This window comes from Rhagoletis pomonella, unplaced genomic scaffold (assembly GCF_013731165.1).
Source record: "Rhagoletis pomonella isolate Grant_MI unplaced genomic scaffold, Rhpom_1.0 Rhpom_scaffold_00006, whole genome shotgun sequence".
NCBI lineage: Eukaryota > Metazoa > Arthropoda > Insecta > Diptera > Tephritidae > Rhagoletis > Rhagoletis pomonella.
This window is the reverse complement of record NW_023458560.1, coordinates 60,208,526-60,227,589: the sequence shown is the minus strand read 5'-3', so window position 1 is coordinate 60,227,589 and position 19,064 is coordinate 60,208,526. Positions and strand designations below refer to the sequence as shown.

Genomic DNA, 19,064 nt, shown 5'->3' with positions numbered 1-19,064 from the left:
TTTATTTTTATGTTTTCTGATGTATTTAGTATAAACTGTATTTTTATAAGGAACAAAAAAGGTACATGCATTGTGAAAAATTCTCTGTGCTTTAGTTGTGATAAATTGTTTTGTTTTGCTGATGTACGTTGTAATGATCCCATAATCTCATGTTTTTATGTTTTTGTTTTTGTTTGTCAAAATAAAATTTTACTATATCCTTTCGTACGTAATTTTAGTCGAAACGAAAGGGAAGGGAGCGAGAGGCCTCTCCCCCCCTTAAGTGTCCCGGTTTGGCAACAGAGATCTCTGGCAGCCCTAGTTATGCCGCTAGGAAGGCACAAATTCAGTTCCTGCTCTGAAGAATAAATGGCTGAATTTCTTTATTCATTCTGAACGTTTGGAATAAACTTTTTTGTTTACTTATTCTTTAGAACGTTCCTGATGATATGTTAACGTATATTTCAAACACATTCTGTTTATTCCGGCTGTGAAATGGGATTATCCGGAATGTATAAAGAAACGCAGCCAATATATTTTGTAGCGGTCGCCGGCCATGAGAAGGATTAGCATAAAACCATATGCAGTTCTGTGGAGATGGTAAGCCAAAGACCATCCACTCTATAATCTGGGGCATAAGCTCGGCCAAACACTTAGCAAAAATATGAGTGGCAAAAGTAATTATTTTTCCTAATCCCCTCTTCTATTGATTAATCGGATTCAGCAATTTAAATTTTTTTCATGTCTGGGAACGAAAACTGTTTATTGTGAATATTGTTTGAAATTAAATGTCAAAAATAATGTCAAATAGCATCATGGTCAAATAGATGAATTGACAAATCAGTCTGTGAAATTTCAAGATGGATTGGAGTTTTATAAAACCAATCCTATCTAATCGATATGGAACTTTAAATAAACCTGAAATAGTTAATATAATTAAAGCAATAACAAGATGGTAAGTAATTCGTTATAAAGAAAAACAATTTGTCTACTTTTGGCAGTGTAAGAATGCGCAAAACTAAAATTTGCCTTCCGATTACAAATCAAAGATGGCGGCCGACGGCTGCCACTGCCACGAAAAGTTTTATTCATTCGGAAATCGTTTTCCCTTGTTTTATTTTCAGTGAAAACGATTTTTTCGATGATGAAAGCAATTATGCGCAATTTTATATGGCTTTTGCATCTCTAGCTGTCGAAAAATTGAGCCAATGCAAGCTGGGTAAGTCTCGGAAACGATTTTTCACCAAAAAAAATATGCATACACATTTTAAATCCCCTTTTCAAGACATGTTTGATTTTTAAGATCGGATGAGAAATAGTTAACTATTAATAGATAAGTGCATGAAGTACGAACATAACGGTTGTTTTTAAATAAAATAAAAATGGAGCGTTCAGGAACTATGAGAAACCTACATTTATGTTGTATTCGATCCTACCTATACTACAACCTTGTTTCGGGTTAATTTCGTGATTTTTTTTTCTTTAGCTCATGTAATAGAACAAATGAAAAAACGCGGTATTAAATTCTATTTAAATTTAGATATTGGGAGATGCCTTTTAGCAATACAAAGCGTTCTGTATCCACTACACTGTATCCACTGTATACGACGTGTATCCACGCCGCGATTGTTAAAAACTGCAATTTCATCAGCATATTTATTTTTCTAATTCTCTTTTACTCGTTCTTTCTAAACAAAAACAGTGTGCCAAACGCAAGTGCCGCAAATACAGGAAGCCTGCGCTATACTTATACGCTTCATACTACATAAATTAAGTAAAGTGAGTATGTTATATTTTTATGATTTTTCGTAAGTAATAACATCCAGCAGTAAGAATGAATAACAAAGAAATTAATAGGAAAAAAATATTTGAATATGGTTTATAATTCCCCAGAAAATAATTTTGGTAGGCATTCTCAAGTGAAGTAATTTTCTGTTTAAAAATTTACGCGAAGGTATGTATGTATATCTTATTTAGCCCTAAAAATTAATTTAAATATGTATTTTAAGTTGCAATAAAACATGTTTGATATGTACACTAAATGAATACATAATATGTAGCTTAAGTACTTAAGTAAGATATGTATGAATGAAAGAAGCAGCTCTGGAAGAACTCTTCCAAGGAGTCTTCTGATATACATATAAAAGCCCTTCTGGAAGTCCTATGGGTGGCGAAAGCAGAAATTTCGTTAAAATGAAATTTGGTTAAAATGAAACTTATAATTTTAGAAAATATTTTTGCTAGACTAAGACTTAACAGGCTCATTGATATGAAAAAAAGAACCTATGAACTCATGGTACAATAATTACCAGTAATTACCTGTATAGTAATTATTGTACCATGCTATGAACTTAAAGAATTATGAGCATTTTAATGTGTTCGCCCTGTGTCAGCAAATATAAGTATATATATTTGAAAAAAGAGCAGCAAATGTTTCATGTTTTTGATTTACTGGTCGCGATTGTACCATAAAAAATCACAATATTTCGGTTTGTGTATTGCTCTAAAACATTTTTTCCAGGTCAATTTTGAGAGAAATAATTCATTTTATTAATATGTGAAATTACGTTCGCCAATAATCAACTTAAGCCGTGTTTGCATTATTCAACTTTGCGTTCAACAATTGCGTTCAACTCAACGCAGGGTTGCACGAAAAAAAAAGTTGAATGGCTAAATGTTGGCTGGCGACCAACTTTGTTGAAAGCGATTAGTTGAAAGGCCATTCAACCAAAAGTTGAATGCAAAGTTGAACAATGCAAACACCTTTTTATGGCGAATATTTTGATATTTTTAGCCATTCAACTTTTTTTTCGTGCAACCCTGCGCCGAGTTGAACGCAAATGTTGAACGCAAAGTTGAACAATGCAAACACACTTTTAGCGCCTACTTTTGGGATAAAACGTGTTTTTATATATACATAATTAAAATAGTGTTTATCTTGAAATAAATGTTGAACTCTGCATCTAATTTTCTTATAACTACGGTCAGTTATATTTACATATGTACACAATAATTGCACATACATGTATAACCTAAAATTGTGATTGTGAAGAATTATGATTCATTTTACACTAAAAAATCTAAGATCTTATGGTACTAATGTATTTTTCTTAATAAATTAAACAAAATGAAAATATACCAATAAACAAAAAACATATATCAACTTACATACATACAGAAAATTATTTTTCCTTGAAATAGATAACCAAGAAACCCAGCTGTACCCAATCACTAAAAGACGAAATAAAATGGCTGCTGCCAGCTTTAAAAAGTCTTTGCGAGGGAAAATCTACTTCAAACCCACCAACAAAAACTTACACACACCCGGCTTCTGGGACCGGTACTGGCACAATACCGAACTCGTCGCTTCTACAATTCGATTACAATGTTGTAGCAGCCGTTTTAAAGAGCGCAAAATACCCTGAACCCAGCAAAAGTATCGTGACTGGAAGTGACAAAGAATCGCCAAAATCCGAGATTAAGCGTTCACGTTCCGATTTATCGTCAGTAATATTCCAACAGCTGAAAGCACCGTTAGAAGCTGGTAAAATTACATGGTCACCATTAAGTGAGGAACTTACAGATTGTTCAGTATGTTGTCAAATGTTGTTTAATTTATAAAGATCGTTTATTGGGCCGTATGAATAAAAACTAAGCAATTTGATCTGAAATTTTAAGAAAAAGCAATTGCTTATTTTTATTCATACGGCCCATTGTTTTTTCTTTCGCAGGACATATTCTCAACTGCAAATATTGCATATTTGCAATCTCTAAATGGCGCCGATGTCATACTCGATGTATGTATTTCGTTGCCTATTTTATCACGTTATCGTGCGAAATATCATGAAACTATTGATGTATTCAATACAAAACCGTTATACTTGCCCTTGACACAACCCGATGCTGTACAAGTTAAAAATACACTTGCTCACATGGTCACAGATATATCCATCCTTTGGCAGGCTCTATCATTACTCATCATGCAACCACTTTCGCCCATCCGTATTACTAAACTATCCAACTGTGCTATTTCGTCGCTTTACTGTGCCGTATTGACATCAATTGCGAGCAGTGTGCTCAGCATGACTAGCTCAACTTCATCGGAAAAGAGCCAGCAATCGTCAGGCGGTGGTGGTGGCACCCAATCAAAAGAAGCCGATGAAGCCGATGAACATGCACGCTTCATTGTTGATAAAGCTCTCGAAATTTACACTATCATCGGTAACGTTTTCAAAACATCTGCCCGTTCTCATATCTACCAGAATCATTTGTGTTTTGGAGCCTGGCTATTGGTTAGTGGCATACAGGGTGCACTGGGCGCTTCAGGTAGCGGCGCAGCGAGTAATAAATCAGCGGTACAAGCTGATGATGCTTCAAAATCTAAGACAACAACTGGTGCTATTCAACGTACTCCAGAAACACCATCCACACCAACAGCGCGTGTTTATCTATTCAAAGTACAGCAAGGTTTTGGCGTACTAAATGCCGCAATTGCAAACCATTGCATTAAACTGCTCAGTGAACTAGTCGAGGATCTTAAAATTGAATCCACATGTAATGACATTGGTGTTAATAGTAATAATCAGAATTTACCAGAAGCTGCAAGTTTCGATATACTGGAAAACTATACATCTCTCCAACGCATTATTCGTGTACTCAACACCGCTACTTTGCATCAACTCTTTACGTTTCTTGCTACAGTTTCTTATAGAAAAGCCTGTGCGCTCAAACGGGCAAATGCCAAAGATCGCACAGAATGTGAAGCTATCAGCTGTTCCGACTCAACTACATACTTTAACGATACACTTTCTTGTTCGGATAATTCTGAAGAGGATGATAGCGAAAGCTATCTGGGTCATTGGTTCAAAGAGACACTGTCGCCTGAGGCGAACCATAACGCTGCAAACGCTCAGGCTCAAGAACCTGTCAATGAGGCACAAAAATCCAATCTAGTACCAGCAGTTGACGAGCCACATGAATATTTGGATTTAGCTGCACAAATCTTTTGCTTCATGGAACAATTTTTCGCAAATAAACATGCCTATTTACATCGCTATGTGAAGGCAGGACTAAGCGATCAACAAATGTTATTGCTGGCAAATATACTAAAGGATCTTGATCGTGATGCAGCACGTGGGGAAGCTGAAACATTTACATGCGCTAAATGGCAAGCTGTAATGATACGTTTCTCAGGCGCCGTTGGACGTTATTTACACAACTTAATATCGGCTTCGTTGTTAAGCGAGTCCTTGCAATCACATTTACTACAGCATCTTTCAATTTCACCGTGGTCGACAGACACTAACGCTTGGCCACTGCAAGTATATCCCAGCACATTGTCTGTGCTAGTGCAAATTCTGTTGCTTAAGCCAACACAGGAGAAGGAGGCCGCCTGTTTATCCGTCTGGCACCGCCTAATCAATACACTTGTAGAGGGTGTTTGCTGCACTTCGGTCGCGAGCACAGCATCAGATGTCGATTATGAGGATCTTAATATGGAGCATGCACAACTGCTGCTCTTTCTATTCCATTCGTTGAACTTGATGCAGAAGAAGATGATACTTCTGCTAACTGCTGGCGCTGTTACCCGTTGCGCTGAAGTATGCCGTGGCATTTCACCTGACAAACCTGTGCGCAATAGCCAAATAATGTTAGTATCACGTTTGCTGCTGTTTCTTGAGTATTTAATGAAGCATATGTATAATGCACCACCTGAATTACTGGATCAAGTGCGCTGGAACTTGTTCAGCATAACGACAATGCATGAAAATCAGAAAGTATCTGATTTGTTGAACAGCAAAACGAAGCTGACATCTTTCTGTCGCAAGGATATTGAAGAGAAGTTCCGCAAATCCTCATCGGACTACCTATCTAGTAAGAAATGTTCACCAAATGCTAGCAATAATATGTCTAATCAAATATTCTTTAACATTTTAGACAAACGTCCAACGTTTTATTCGCTCACCGTTGTCGACCCAGCTGCTACTTCGACGCAACAAGAATTCAAACTCGATGGTCTAGCTTGGAATTTCATACTCTGTACGCCGGACAAATTGAAATACCCACTTCTTGTAGATGCATTAATCGATATACTCTCCGTCACTGACATGTCACAAAACAAAGTCACCTCACACACCCTATGCGCGATGCAATATTGTTTTAGCATTTGCTGGAAGTTGCTGCTGGGTCTGCCGCCCTCTACGGTGCATGTAGAGTCGTTGATGGAAGATAAAGTCCCTAATTTACACTCGCTTTTGTGGTCTATACGTTGTCCTATGCCAACATCACATTACTTAATAGTGAATAGTTTAATAAAGCAAGGGATGTACACACAATTTGCTGAAGCTTTATGGTCGAATGTTAGTGATCGTGTAAGCGATATTGGCTTCAATTTGAAACAGACTTTGCTGGGAGTTGAGGCATTTAACAATGCAGTGGACAAAGGTGAGTTGAATAATAAACAAGCAATCGAAGAAGTATTTTATAACTTTCGATCTATACTCCTTTCAGTAAATCCGCGCATATCCCACATCATCCTTCTTGATGCGGTAGTTGCGCACATGCAAGCTGTGGCTTGGGCCGCTAAAGAAGGTATTAAGCTTCAGCGTGCTGCAGCAAGTAGTAATAATAGCGGCAGCGCTAGTCCCAGCTTGCCAAGCTCGAATTCGCCAATTACCACAGGCGAACAGGACGTCTATTCCTCTTCGGAATCGTTGGATCAAAAAAATAAAACCTCCGATTCGCCATCTAATTTGTTACAAGAGCGCGCTCAAATTAGCCGGGATTTGCTGTTATTATTGGTGGAAACTTATAAAATCGTATCAGAAACTGTACGCAGCAAAATGACCTTACAACTTACGGACGCAACCCCACTTATCATATTAAACCTAATCGTACCAATTGTTAGCTCGCAAAATCCACTCACTTCTGAGTTAAATGCAACCTTTATTAAGCTATTGCCGAATCAAGATAAAGACATAATCAATGTTGAGTGGACAAAGTGTTTCCGCGTATCTGAAAATTCTGTATTCGCCAAGCCTAACTATCCAGTAGAGGAGTACACATTGACTGTAATTAAAGCGCATATTGTAGAGCTTACACGCTACAATAACTACACGCTTTTGAACTCACTAAAACACTGCATGAAATCCATATTGACTCTGATTGACTTGATACTTCCATATTGCAATGTAGATGTCGCAGGCACTACAAATGTCGACGTTGACTTTGAAAAAGAATTGAAGTCGATACTTATTTCGACCATGCTCGATGTGCGTATGGAATATGTTTACGAAAGAAGCGAGAAATGTATGCATACGCTTATGAATGGTCACGATGACAGCTCCGAAACGCAACAGCTGCTCGTTTATGAATACACGTTGAGGCATTGCTATAAATTGTTATTAGAATTCGCCGAGGAACTGCGTCAATCGCAAGCGAATACAAATAAAGTGATCTTCAGCGAAGTGATGCTCTTCGCTGTGCTCAAAACAATGACCCAAATGCTTGATAAACCCACTGGCGTAAAGGCAATGCATAATTTCTTCAAAGTGAACAAGGAAGGAAGCATGGTGGAACTGCTGTTATCGTTCACAGGCACCACTATGTCGGTTTCTTATGCAAGAAAATTGTTACAATTCGTCGAGAAACTATTCCAATTAGCCGAACAAGTGGATAGTAATTTTCCCATGGATGATATGGTGCAGTGTTTTGCAGAATTAGCCAATGTTGATGGTGCGCGCACCAAAGCTTGGTTAAGTCATGTCATTTATGGGCCTAACGGTGCTCAAGGCAGTTCAGATACAGTGGACAAAGTGCTCGCAAGCATGCAACCCTCCAGCACGCCATCGAGTAATGCACAAACCCCAACAAATATGGCGACCGTATCGGCGATACCTAGCATAACAGATCAGTTGGCTCAATCTTCGGGTTTGGATGCAGAAGCTATGGAGATTGACGATGATGGTGCCGTGGCATGTGGACCCACCATACTACAGGTAATGAAAGAAAAGCTATGAATTAGTCAAATTAAACTAACTAACGCCATTTAATTTTGCAGGCAGAGACGTTCAACCTTTGGCAAAATGCCGGTAATAGTTATGTGACTAATCAGTCTGATGAATCGTCGCAGGATGCGGAAAATAACGATCGTAATGGTGCACTGCTGCTAAGCGTTGTGAAGTACATAACACGCGATGGCAAAGCTCCACCCGGTGTCGCCATTACTCTCTTCCAATCGCTCCTACAAATTGGACAAAAGCACACGCAGGAAACATCTGATTTCGCCGATATTCTACAGGTAATGATCACACTTGCCGATACCGCACAAGGGCGCGGCCATGCTACGCTCTTTAATGCCATAATAGTTTGGCTGGAAATCACCGAATTCCAAGTACTCGAGCGTGCTTTGAATCCTAAGAATCCGAATTCCCTGGTTCCTACCGTTACTCTTGAGAATATCAACGCGCTGCTCAATTATCTTAGTGAATTACTTCAAAGTCTGGGCTACAAAGGTAGCAAGAATCTAACACCACCATGGGATGATGAAATGCAGACCGATTTGGAGGAACTAATGGATGATTTGGGCATCGAGGAGGATGATTTATTTGTCGAGGACTCCGATGAAGATAGTCTCAATAATAAGCTCTGCACATTCTCACAAACACAAAAAGAATTTATGAATCAACATTGGTATCATTGTCACACCTGCAATATGGTGAATACAGTAGGTGTGTGCTCGGTATGTGCACGCGTTTGCCACAAGCGACATGATGTCAGTTATGCCAAGTATGGCAACTTCTTCTGTGACTGCGGCGCTAAAGAGGATGGCTCGTGCCAAGCGCTTAGTCGACGTGTTTCATCAAGTGGCGGCGTTGGCGGCAGTGGCACTGGTGCGGAAAGTCGTCAACTTATTGATTATAGTCAAAGCGCATACGCTAGTAATATGAATGTGTTGAACCGCAAGAAGCGCGCTCAAACACCTCCTTCACAAATTGCTGCCTACACACAACGCGTGGAGGCACCCAACGAACGCGTTACTTTGTTAACGAAGTTATTGGAGTCGAGTCGTGAAGCGCTTCAGAGTAATGAACAGTGGATCGTCATCGTGCGTTGCATACTCGATTTCTTTGATGTGCTATTACCAACAATTCGCGAAAATTGCGCACTCTCCTCTATTGTTGGTTGCCACAAGCGCGCAAAGGCAGCACTGGATCGCCTACATACACCCGAACAAGCTTACCAAATAACCGATCAGTTGATGGTGCCAACTCTGGGTTCACAGGAGGGTGCATTTGAAAATGTACGCATGAGCTATTCGGGCGATCAAGGCCAAACTATAAAACAGTTGCTTTCGTCTGGTTTGGTTCGACGCGTTGCATTGTGTTGTCTCTCCTCACCACATGGCAAACGTCAGCATTTAGCTGTATCACATGAAAAAGGAAAAGTTACCATTTTACAGTTATCAGCATTGCTGAAGCAAGCAGATGCTGCTAAGCGTAAACTCACGCTCACACAACTTTCTTCTGCACCTATTCCTTGCACTATTCTCTCACTTACCGCCAACCCAGCGAATGAGGACTGCTTGGCTGTTTGTGGACTAAAGGAGTGTCACATTCTGACATTCTCGAACAGTGGCGCTACAAACGAACACATTGTTTTGACTCCACAACTGGAGAATGGCAATTTTATTAAAAAGGCTAATTGGTTACCAGGATCGCAGTCTATGTTGGCGCTTGTTACTGCAGACTATGTGAAAATCTATGAACTCGCAGAGGATTCATATAGTCCAAAGTACTATTTCATCGTTGCTGTGGGAAAAATACGTGACTGCACATTTGTTTACCAAGATAGCGTATATTACATGCTGATCATTGCCTCTTCTGGATACATTTATTATCAGAAATTGGATGATCAGAGTTTGGCTAAACATGGTGATTTCTATGTAACAAATACCTTGGATTTAAATCACCCGCAAATCAAGGATGTTAGTGGACAAGTCGGTGGCGGTGGGGTGTCAATTTACTACTCACACACGCTGCAACTGTTGTTCTTCAGTTATTCTGTTGGCCGCAGTTTTATGACTCCACTTACCGATGTCAATAAGGGCGTGAAGAGCATCACAAATCTGCAGACGGCACCAGCTTCAAAGAACTCATCCAAAGGTCCTCCGCAACCCTTGTGCCAATGGACCGAAATTACCGGACATCCTGGCTTGATATGTGCCATGATGCACACCTCTAATAATCCAGTTATATTTATGTTTACTTCAGAACGTATACTCATGCAGGAGATCAAAGCACAATCGTCTAAATCTCGCATTATGGACATGGTGGCCATACGCCACACTGTGTCTGGTGTGGAGAAGACAACACTAATATTGTTGTGTGAAGACGGCAGCTTACGCATTTTCACCGCTCAACCAGAAAATACCAGCTTTTGGCTGTCACCGCAAGTGCAACCCTTTGGCAACCAATTGTATTCCTCGAAACTTTTCGCAAAATGCAACTCTAGCAAAAAATCAAAGCGTAAAACAACAAAAACAACAAATAACCAGAAAACTGTGGGACCCAATGGCGCACCAATATTCCCAATCGATTTCTTCGAACATTGTACGATGCTCTCCGACGTAGAGTTCGGCGGCAACGATCTATTGCAAATTTATAACAAACAAAAACTTAAGACACGTATTTTTTCAACTGGCATGTTTGTGGCGTCAACAAAGCCCACAGGCTTCACTCTGGAAGTGTACAACAACGATCCGAACACAGTAATTGTAGGTATACGCGTTTTGCTCGGCACTCAGGATCCACTTCGTGCGCCGCAAACCGTCATTGTGCTAGGACGTACAATACCGACAGTAGTACGACGAGCACGCTGGTTCGATATACCGCTTACACGTGAGGAGATGCTACAATCTGATAAAAGTTTGAAAGTAATTTTCGGCAAGTCACAAGATCCCGAGAACGTCGGCATGCTCGATAGCATTGAGGTCTACGGAAAGTCAAAGGATTTAGTTGGCTGGCCAGATGACAACGATGACACCGCCGGCAATGCTGTGGCAGGTACAACAAACAACACCAATGCCAATTTTAACGGCCAACTATCGGCTGCAAACTTTGGCGAAGGCTTCCCCTCCATAAACAATCTTGATAAAATGGTAACAAATCTGTTAGAGGTACTTGACTACTCTTTGGACTTACTTGGTGGTAACAACGTAGCTGCGGCCATCAAACAGAAGGCTATTAAAACTGCAACTTCACTACTTCTTTTACCCACACCAAATCAGGTGCAGGCTCAGTCGCGTTATGTATTGGCTACTTTGTTCGGTAATCGCAATGCATATCATTCATACAAAGACAACGAGGTCATACACTATGTGAACCAAGAACTGCAGGCATTGAAAACCAAAATAAGTACACCAGAAATGGTTTGCGATATCGACCCAGAGGCTTTCTACCGCTTAGTGTTGTTGGTGCGCGGTATATCAATGTCACGCCCACAATCACTCACGAAAATTTGCCTAGAGAACAAAATCGAACTTGTCCAAGACATTCTGCAGTTTGTCGAAAAGCTCTATCAAATCACTCCACGTGTGGACGAGCCAACTTCGATCGTTAGGCGTGGTCTCAGCCATACCGAAACTATTGTCCATTGCTTGGTTGAGGTAATGCAGGCATTTGCACTTTCCGACGGCAACCAAGTTGAAAGCATGACAAAATACTTCATAGACCTTCTTAAGAATGAGTCGAGCGTCATAAGTCATAGCGCCAAAGAGGCTATTATACTGCTACTCAATCCACGTCTAAAGCGGCGCAAAGTTGCTATTGTGACGCCGCCAGTTTGTTCGACGCCTACACCATCGAATACCACTGCGACGATCACTTCTTCCAATCTAACATCCCTTGCAGTGGCGGGTGCGGCTGAAGTGACCGCCGATGAGGTTTTAGAAGCAGCTGCAGTAGGTCGTAGTAATAGCGCTGAATTTGTAGATGCAAGTGCATTAGACCCACTCGCACATGATGCTGGACACCAGCTCTTAAATTTGGAAGCTTCCATGGGTGGCGGCTTCCCGCAATTACTGGGTCTACAGCAAGACGCCGACGATGAGGCAATAATGGATTTAGCTATAGCATTGAGTTTGCAACAGCACGAAGGCGAAGGACTACAATCCTTGCAACAAGGCTTAGCAAATCTACAGGGCATACGAAATGCGGGTAATTTACATAACTTACAAGCTCTTGAGGGCAGCAATATGGGTATGGCGGCTAACGCTGCTAGTGTTTCGGCCGGTGGCTCCGACGATGAAGTTTCAAATGTAGGAACGGACGGTTCAACATTGCGCACATCACCTGCAGAGCCGGCTGGAAGCGGGGGTTCGGAGAGTGGTGGCAGTGGTGTTGAGAGTATTGGTGGTACATCAGGACGCAGCAGCACCTACGGTGATCAAGCGAATGCTTCCCCACCGCGCTCAGCAAATGCACAGTCTGACTTGCATATGGCTAATAAATCGAATACAAGTGCAGGCGCAGTAGGTGGAGCAGATGAACCAGTTGCCAGTACAAGCGCTGCAGCTGCCGCTGTGGCAAGCACAACAAATGAAGATGTTATAACTGAGGATGAAAATTTGGCCAAGTTGCACGATTTAAGGTAAATAATATTAAAATTAAAATTTTATGTGTTTTCTAATTTGTTTTTAGAATTTCAATTTTGGAAAATATTATCCTCAACATACACACGTTTGACAATTGCAATGGTGTTCAAGCCATACCATTAATACAAGTTATACTAATGCTGACGACCGACCTGAATGGTAACAACGAACGCGACCAAAAAGTGTTAAACGAATTGCTATCTGCATTGGTCGACTACGTAGAGATGGACTCCATTTCGAATACGTTTAAGGTAAGTAAAATATGTGATATCATAGAAAAGCTACAGCTCATTTTTGCTTTCTAAAAACAAAAATATCACAAGTGGAATAGTATAATCTTGCTCTCGAACTGGTTCAGATTAGATAGAGCTCAGATTTTGTTGAACTAAGATCTAGCAAACGATATAAAACGATTAAAATTGCAAACTGCTCTTAGCAATAAAGGTGAATTAAATATAAATATAAAACAAACATTTAAAATTTCTGATTAATAGACAAAGGAGCTCAAACAATGCAAAATTTCCAATTTTTTTAAATATTTTTTTTCTGGTTAATCGCCAAATTTTACATTTCTCCTTCCAAAAAAGCCTACTCACGAAAATATAGAAATTGTTTCCCTTTACATTACCAAATTTCAAACCAATTTTTTCTGGGAAGATGAGATAGGTATCCAGAAGATTTAAATCATGTAATCGGCGAGCCCTGTAGACATCTTAAAATTTCTGTGAGCTCCGTGGTTGGATGAGGTACGGTGAAACGGTTAATGCCACAATATACCTCTTGGTCGCAATGCTAACCTCTTATAACATATTATTCTATCATGGCTCGATAGATGTGACCAATAGTAAAGTATTCATGTTGTTTAGCTAAGCATGTCGTATTCAAAGAAATCAGATAGAATCCATGCCTACCTGGTATACAAAGTTCGGTTCGCCCGAACTTAGGCTTTAATTAATTAATTTATTTATTATTTTCATTTACCACTACATCCTATTCTGATCATATGTAATTACGGTTTTATTTATGTAGGTCAGAAATCGTTGAAGTACACACCTTTATAATATCTTCAGTAATTAATATCTCTCTGACATTTCTGGTTAAAACCTTGAGTACTGTAACAGACTAAATTTTTATCGATGCATCACAATTTCTGAGTTATTTTTTTTTTATCAGATGAAGGATCGCAATGCTAAAAACGAAGTGCGACTGGTATTGCTCTGTCTTTTCGGTGTATTGATGGGTAAGACAAAGTCAAAGCAAGCCGGCACGACATCACCGCCACATCAATTCAAAGATAACGCCTCGTTTGTGGCAAGTACTACTGCAAGCATTCTCAGCAACAACGGCGCATTCACATTTTCATTAGTTGTAATGGAATCCCTGCTTGAACACTGGAAGCGGGTTTCTAGCGAACAAAGCGCCAATGGGAATAATACATCAGCAGCATCTAGCACACCAATCGCTGGCGCTGCAACAACGTCATCACAAAATAATCTACTCAAACCAATACGCTACGGAGCCAAGCCAGATATTTCAATGCTAATACCGCACAACTATTTGAAAAATTACCTGGACATTTTTGATTCATATGATGCATTGCTCACGGAAATTTCAGTGCGTTTACCTTATCAAATACTCCGGCTTTCTGCCACTCATCCAGGACCTTATGATTGGTATCACAACTATTGTGAGAATATGACTTACACGCTCTGTGAATATATGATGCTGAATTTAAATGCGTTGTTGCGGCGTCAAGTGCGCAAATTACTAATGTATATTTGTGGCAATAAAGAGAAGTTCCGCATGTTCCGGGATGGCCACTCACTGGATGTGCATTTCAACTTTGTAAAGGAGATTTGCAGTCTCTTTAATACCAAGGTGGGTTGAAGGTTCAAAACATTTTTTGGCTCTTGACTTATTTTTAATTCATTTCAGAATTTGGTTCTTTCGAATCAATCTATACCAATACTCAGCTATGACTCCCTTGTCGATCTCACCGAGCATTTGCGCACTTGTCAAGAGATCAGTCAGATACGCACTGGTAATTGGCAAAAGTTCTGTCTGATTCACGAGGATGTCATACCGGTTTTAATCGAAATCGCCTGCTACCAACTCGATGATGGCGTTTCACCAATTCTACTGCAATTTCTTCAAGCCGCACTTTGCAATAACATTCAAGCTGTAAAACAACAACAGCAGCAACAACAGCCAGGCACCTCCTCAAAATTGCGTAGCGATCGTGACAAGTCTGAAGAAATTGAAATTTCATTCGATTCGAAATTCGATCCAGCACATTGCAGCACATTCGTACATCAGATATTCCGTTTTGTTTCCGATACGTTACTAAATAAATTTGTACGCATTTTCTTACTGGAGACAAATATAACCTCAATACGCTGGCAGGCACATTCGTTGATCTTCGCGATTTACGAAAACTCGAATGACCGCCAAAAAGAGAAACTGATTAGTATTTTGTGGAACATGTGGCCATTAGTACCTACTCTTGGTCGTCGTACAGCACAATTTGTTGATATTCTTGGCTATTTGACGCTTAGCACAAAGTCGATTGTTGACAAATTGCCCGAGTACACGGAGAAGGCAGTGGAAGTGCTACGCCAACAAAATGATCTACTATCGAAGCATCCGAATGCACCTATTTATACAACACTTGAGCAAATACTGCAAATGAATGGCTATTATCTTGAGTCAGAACCATGTTTGGTGTGCAACAACCCAGAAGTGGCGATGGCTAATATTAAATTGCCATCGATTAAGTCAGATTCGAAATTCACAACAACCACAATGATTGTGAAATTGGTACAGAGTCACACTATTTCCAAAATGATTGTACGCATTGCAGATTTGAAACGCACGAAAATGGTGCGTACCATCAATATTTACTACAACAATCGCACTGTACAGGCTGTAGTTGAGCTCAAGAATAGGCCAGCCATGTGGCATAAGGCGCGTTCAGTCACATTGCAATCAGGACAAACTGAGGTGAAAATTGATTTACCGTTACCCATTACCGCTTGCAATTTGATGATTGAATATGCCGACTTCTACGAGACCGTAACTGGCTCAAGTGAGAACTTACAATGTCCACGCTGCAGTGCCGCAGTGCCAGCATATCCGGGGGTCTGCGCAAATTGTGGTGAAAATGTATTCCAATGTCACAAATGTCGCGCCATCAATTACGATGAAAAGGATCCCTTCCTATGCCACTCGTGCGGATTCTGCAAATATGCTAAATTCGATTTCAGCATCTATGGTCGCGTTTGTTGTGCTGTCGATCCAATCGAATCGGCAGAAGATCGCGCCAAAACCGTACAAATCATACATTCTTCTCTAGAACGGGCCGATCGTATTTACCGCCAATTGCAAACTAACAAACAAATGCTGGAATTACTCATACAAAAGGTGGCCGAACATCGCTGTTCCGATCGTCTGGTAGATGACAACCTCGGTACAGTGCATAGCACTTCGCAAGTCAACAAAATTATACAGCTATTGGCGCAAAAGTACTGTGTAGAATCGCGAAGTTCCTTTGAGGAACTGAGCAAAATAGTGCAGAAGGTTAAAGCGTGTCGTAGGTACGTTTTCAGCGCAAAGAGATTTGTAAGTCGTTACTTCATTCACATTTATGTATCTCTTATTTAATTTTATAGCGAATTGGTGGCTTATGATCGCAGCCAACAGGATCAATCTCACAACTCACAAGGCATGGATATGCGTGAAAACTGCGCCATAAACCGTTGTTACGGTTGCGCATTGGCATCCACAGAGCAATGTCTTACATTGCTACGGGCTATGGCCTCTAACTACGAATGCCGCATTGGTTTGTATTCACAGGGTTTGGTCGAAGAATTAGCACAACACAACCTGCGGCGTGGCACGCCACAAATACAAGATGAAGTACGCAATTTGCTTGTGCTATTGACAAAGAATAATCGAGATGCTTGCATGAGTTTGTTGGATTTGATTACCGAACGTGTAAAAACGGCTTTGCTGGGCGCCATACCCTTGGCTAATTTGGATGCAGCAATACACCATGAGATGGTTTTACTGGAGGTGCTCATTGCACAAGATGATTTCTGTTGGGAGAACAAATTGAAAGTCGTATTCGAGCTGTTCCTAGTAACATGTCGGTGAGTTCTGATCTGAAGGTTTTATTTGCATATGCATACATAAATAGTAAGTTAGATTGCTGCCCGAATATTGCATTGCGGTTATCATTATGGAAAAAACCACAGGGAGGGAAAAAGTAACTGCATAGCATTTGAAAAGTTTATTATAAGTTTATTTTATTTATTTTTATTTTTAATTAAATTTCCAGTACACCTCGCGGTCCCGCTATATCTGTTATTCAGCCCTGCTTACGTATTATGCAAGCTCTTATCTGCCCCACAATACCTACGAGTAAATTAAATCGTGATTTGAGCCCATCGCAATTATCGACTATCATCAGTATTGATGGGATCACAGTCAATTTCAATAAGTGGTTAAGTGGTGACCCACAGCATTCATACGACGTTTGGAAAACGCGCATGCCAGCGAACACAGCAGTAAAAGCACGTAAGGGATTTACGAGCGCTAGTGCTAATTCAGCTGCCTCTATATTACCAGACGATCGTAGGCTAGCCGCAATACTACAATCTGTAGTTGAACAAAATAGTGGCTCTAACACTGGTATTAACATGGCAATGCCACCAGCAGAACCTACTAATTCGACAAAGAAGAAACGACACTTAGTTCGCGAATTCTATTTGTCCGAGAAGTATGGTCGTCGCTGGCGTAATCGTGTGCTTAATAAAGAACATCTTAATGCGCCACTAGTGCTGAGCGCTAGCTGGTTACAACCTATTTTATTCAACACAAATTCACGATTTGGCCGCCAACTGGCCTGCTCACTCATCACTTCTTTGAGCCGCACGCATGAGCGCAAGCGTGAAATACTGAATTTGTTGACTGGTTTTCTAAAGTATGTCGGTGATGCGGGTGAAGCAAGCGCGGAGTTCTTGGCTTTGTATCGCGCTCTAGCGGCCGATACGCCATGGAGTCAGTATTTGGCACTAAAAGGTGTGCTTGCTGAGGTCTCACAACTACTGACAGCGGAAATAGTTAAAATACATCGCCTGGAGGAGACCACATTGTCATCTGATTTATCCCAAGGTTACGCACTGCGCCAATTGGTAGAGTTGCTCTCGCTTTTCCTTGAAAGCGCTACCATACGACAGGCGTATAAAACACGCCTCCTTGGACCAGTGCTTGAGGGTTACTTATCATTGCGAAAATTGGTTGTACAACGTACGCGGCTTATCGATGATGCACAGGAGAAACTGCTAGAAATGTTGGAAGAAATGACTAGCGGTACTGAGGAGGAAACTCGCGCATTTATGGAGATTCTAATCGATACTGTTGAGAAAACGCGCATGAATGATATAAAGACTCCGGTGTTTATATTCGAGCGACTATACTCCATTATACATCCAGAGGAAAATGATGAAAGTGAATTCTTTATGACGCTGGAAAAGGATCCGCAACAAGAAGATTTCCTACAAGGACGCATGTTGGGAAACCCTTATCCCTCTACCGAAGTAGGACTTGGTCCACTTATGAGGGATGTTAAAAATAAGATATGTACTGATTGTGAGTTGATAGCGCTGCTGGAGGACGATAATGGAATGGAATTATTGGTTAATAATAAAATAATCAGCTTAGACTTACCCGTTAAGGATGTTTACAAAAAGGTTTGGCTAGCAGAGGGAGGCGAACGTGATGCCATTCGAATTGTATATCGCATGCGTGGGCTGTTAGGTGATGCCACGGAGGAGTTTGTCGAAACGCTAAATAATAAGAGTCAAGAAGAAGTCGACACGGAACAGCTCTACCGCATGGCAAATGTTTTAGCCGACTGTAATGGCTTGAAAGTGATGCTCGATCGCATTGGCAGTTTGCAAAATATATCTCGAACTCGTGAATTGATACAAGTAGTACTCAAGTTGTTCCTTATTTGTGTGAAAGTGCGCCGTTGCCAAGAGGTACTCTGCCAACCGGAACTGGGCGCCATCAATACACTGCTCAAAGTATTGCAGATGTGTTTGCAGTCTGAAAATGATTCGATACAATCGTCGGTAACTGAGCAATTGTTGGAGATAATGGAGACCATACTATCGAAGGCAGCCAATGACACACTGGACTCATTTTTGCAATTCTCGCTGACATTTGGTGGGCCAGAATATGTATCGGCGTCGATATCATGCACAGACTGTGGAAATGTTCGCAATAATCCGTCAGTGCTACGGCACCTTATACGTGTACTGGCAGCGCTGGTTTATGGCAATGAAGTGAAGATGGCATTATTGTGTGAGAACTTTAAGGTGAGTTAAATCTGTGTTCGTATGGAAAAGTAGCTTATGTCGAAAGGTTGGCT

At 40.7% G+C, this 19,064-nt stretch overlaps 1 protein-coding gene across 1 annotated transcript; it reads left to right on the top strand.

Moving 5' to 3' along the window:
* Positions 1-790: 790 nt before the first annotated feature.
* Positions 791-19,020, top strand: LOC118742008 (protein purity of essence-like). Its single transcript, XM_036473976.1, has 13 exons — positions 791-934; positions 1,104-1,198; positions 1,682-1,758; positions 3,181-3,570; positions 3,711-5,853; positions 5,917-6,423; positions 6,490-7,976; positions 8,039-12,627; positions 12,678-12,882; positions 13,805-14,509; positions 14,567-16,224; positions 16,300-16,779; positions 16,968-19,020. The coding sequence occupies exons 1-13, from the start codon at positions 840-842 to the stop codon at positions 19,018-19,020; spliced, it is 14,484 nt and encodes a 4,827-aa protein (XP_036329869.1). The 5' UTR covers positions 791-839.
* The last annotated feature ends 44 nt before the right edge of the window (positions 19,021-19,064 follow it).

Bases quoted from the DNA above. Each gene is read 5' to 3' on its own strand.
- LOC118742008 (XM_036473976.1), top strand. From the start codon at position 840: ATGGATTGGAGTTTTATAAAACCAATCCTATCTAATCGATATGGAACT. The intron at 1,199-1,681 runs GTAAGTCTCGGA...AAACAAAAACAG, and splicing joins ATTGAGCCAATGCAAGCTGG to TGTGCCAAACGCAAGTGCCG. The intron at 3,571-3,710 runs GTATGTTGTCAA...TTTCTTTCGCAG, and splicing joins AGGAACTTACAGATTGTTCA to GACATATTCTCAACTGCAAA.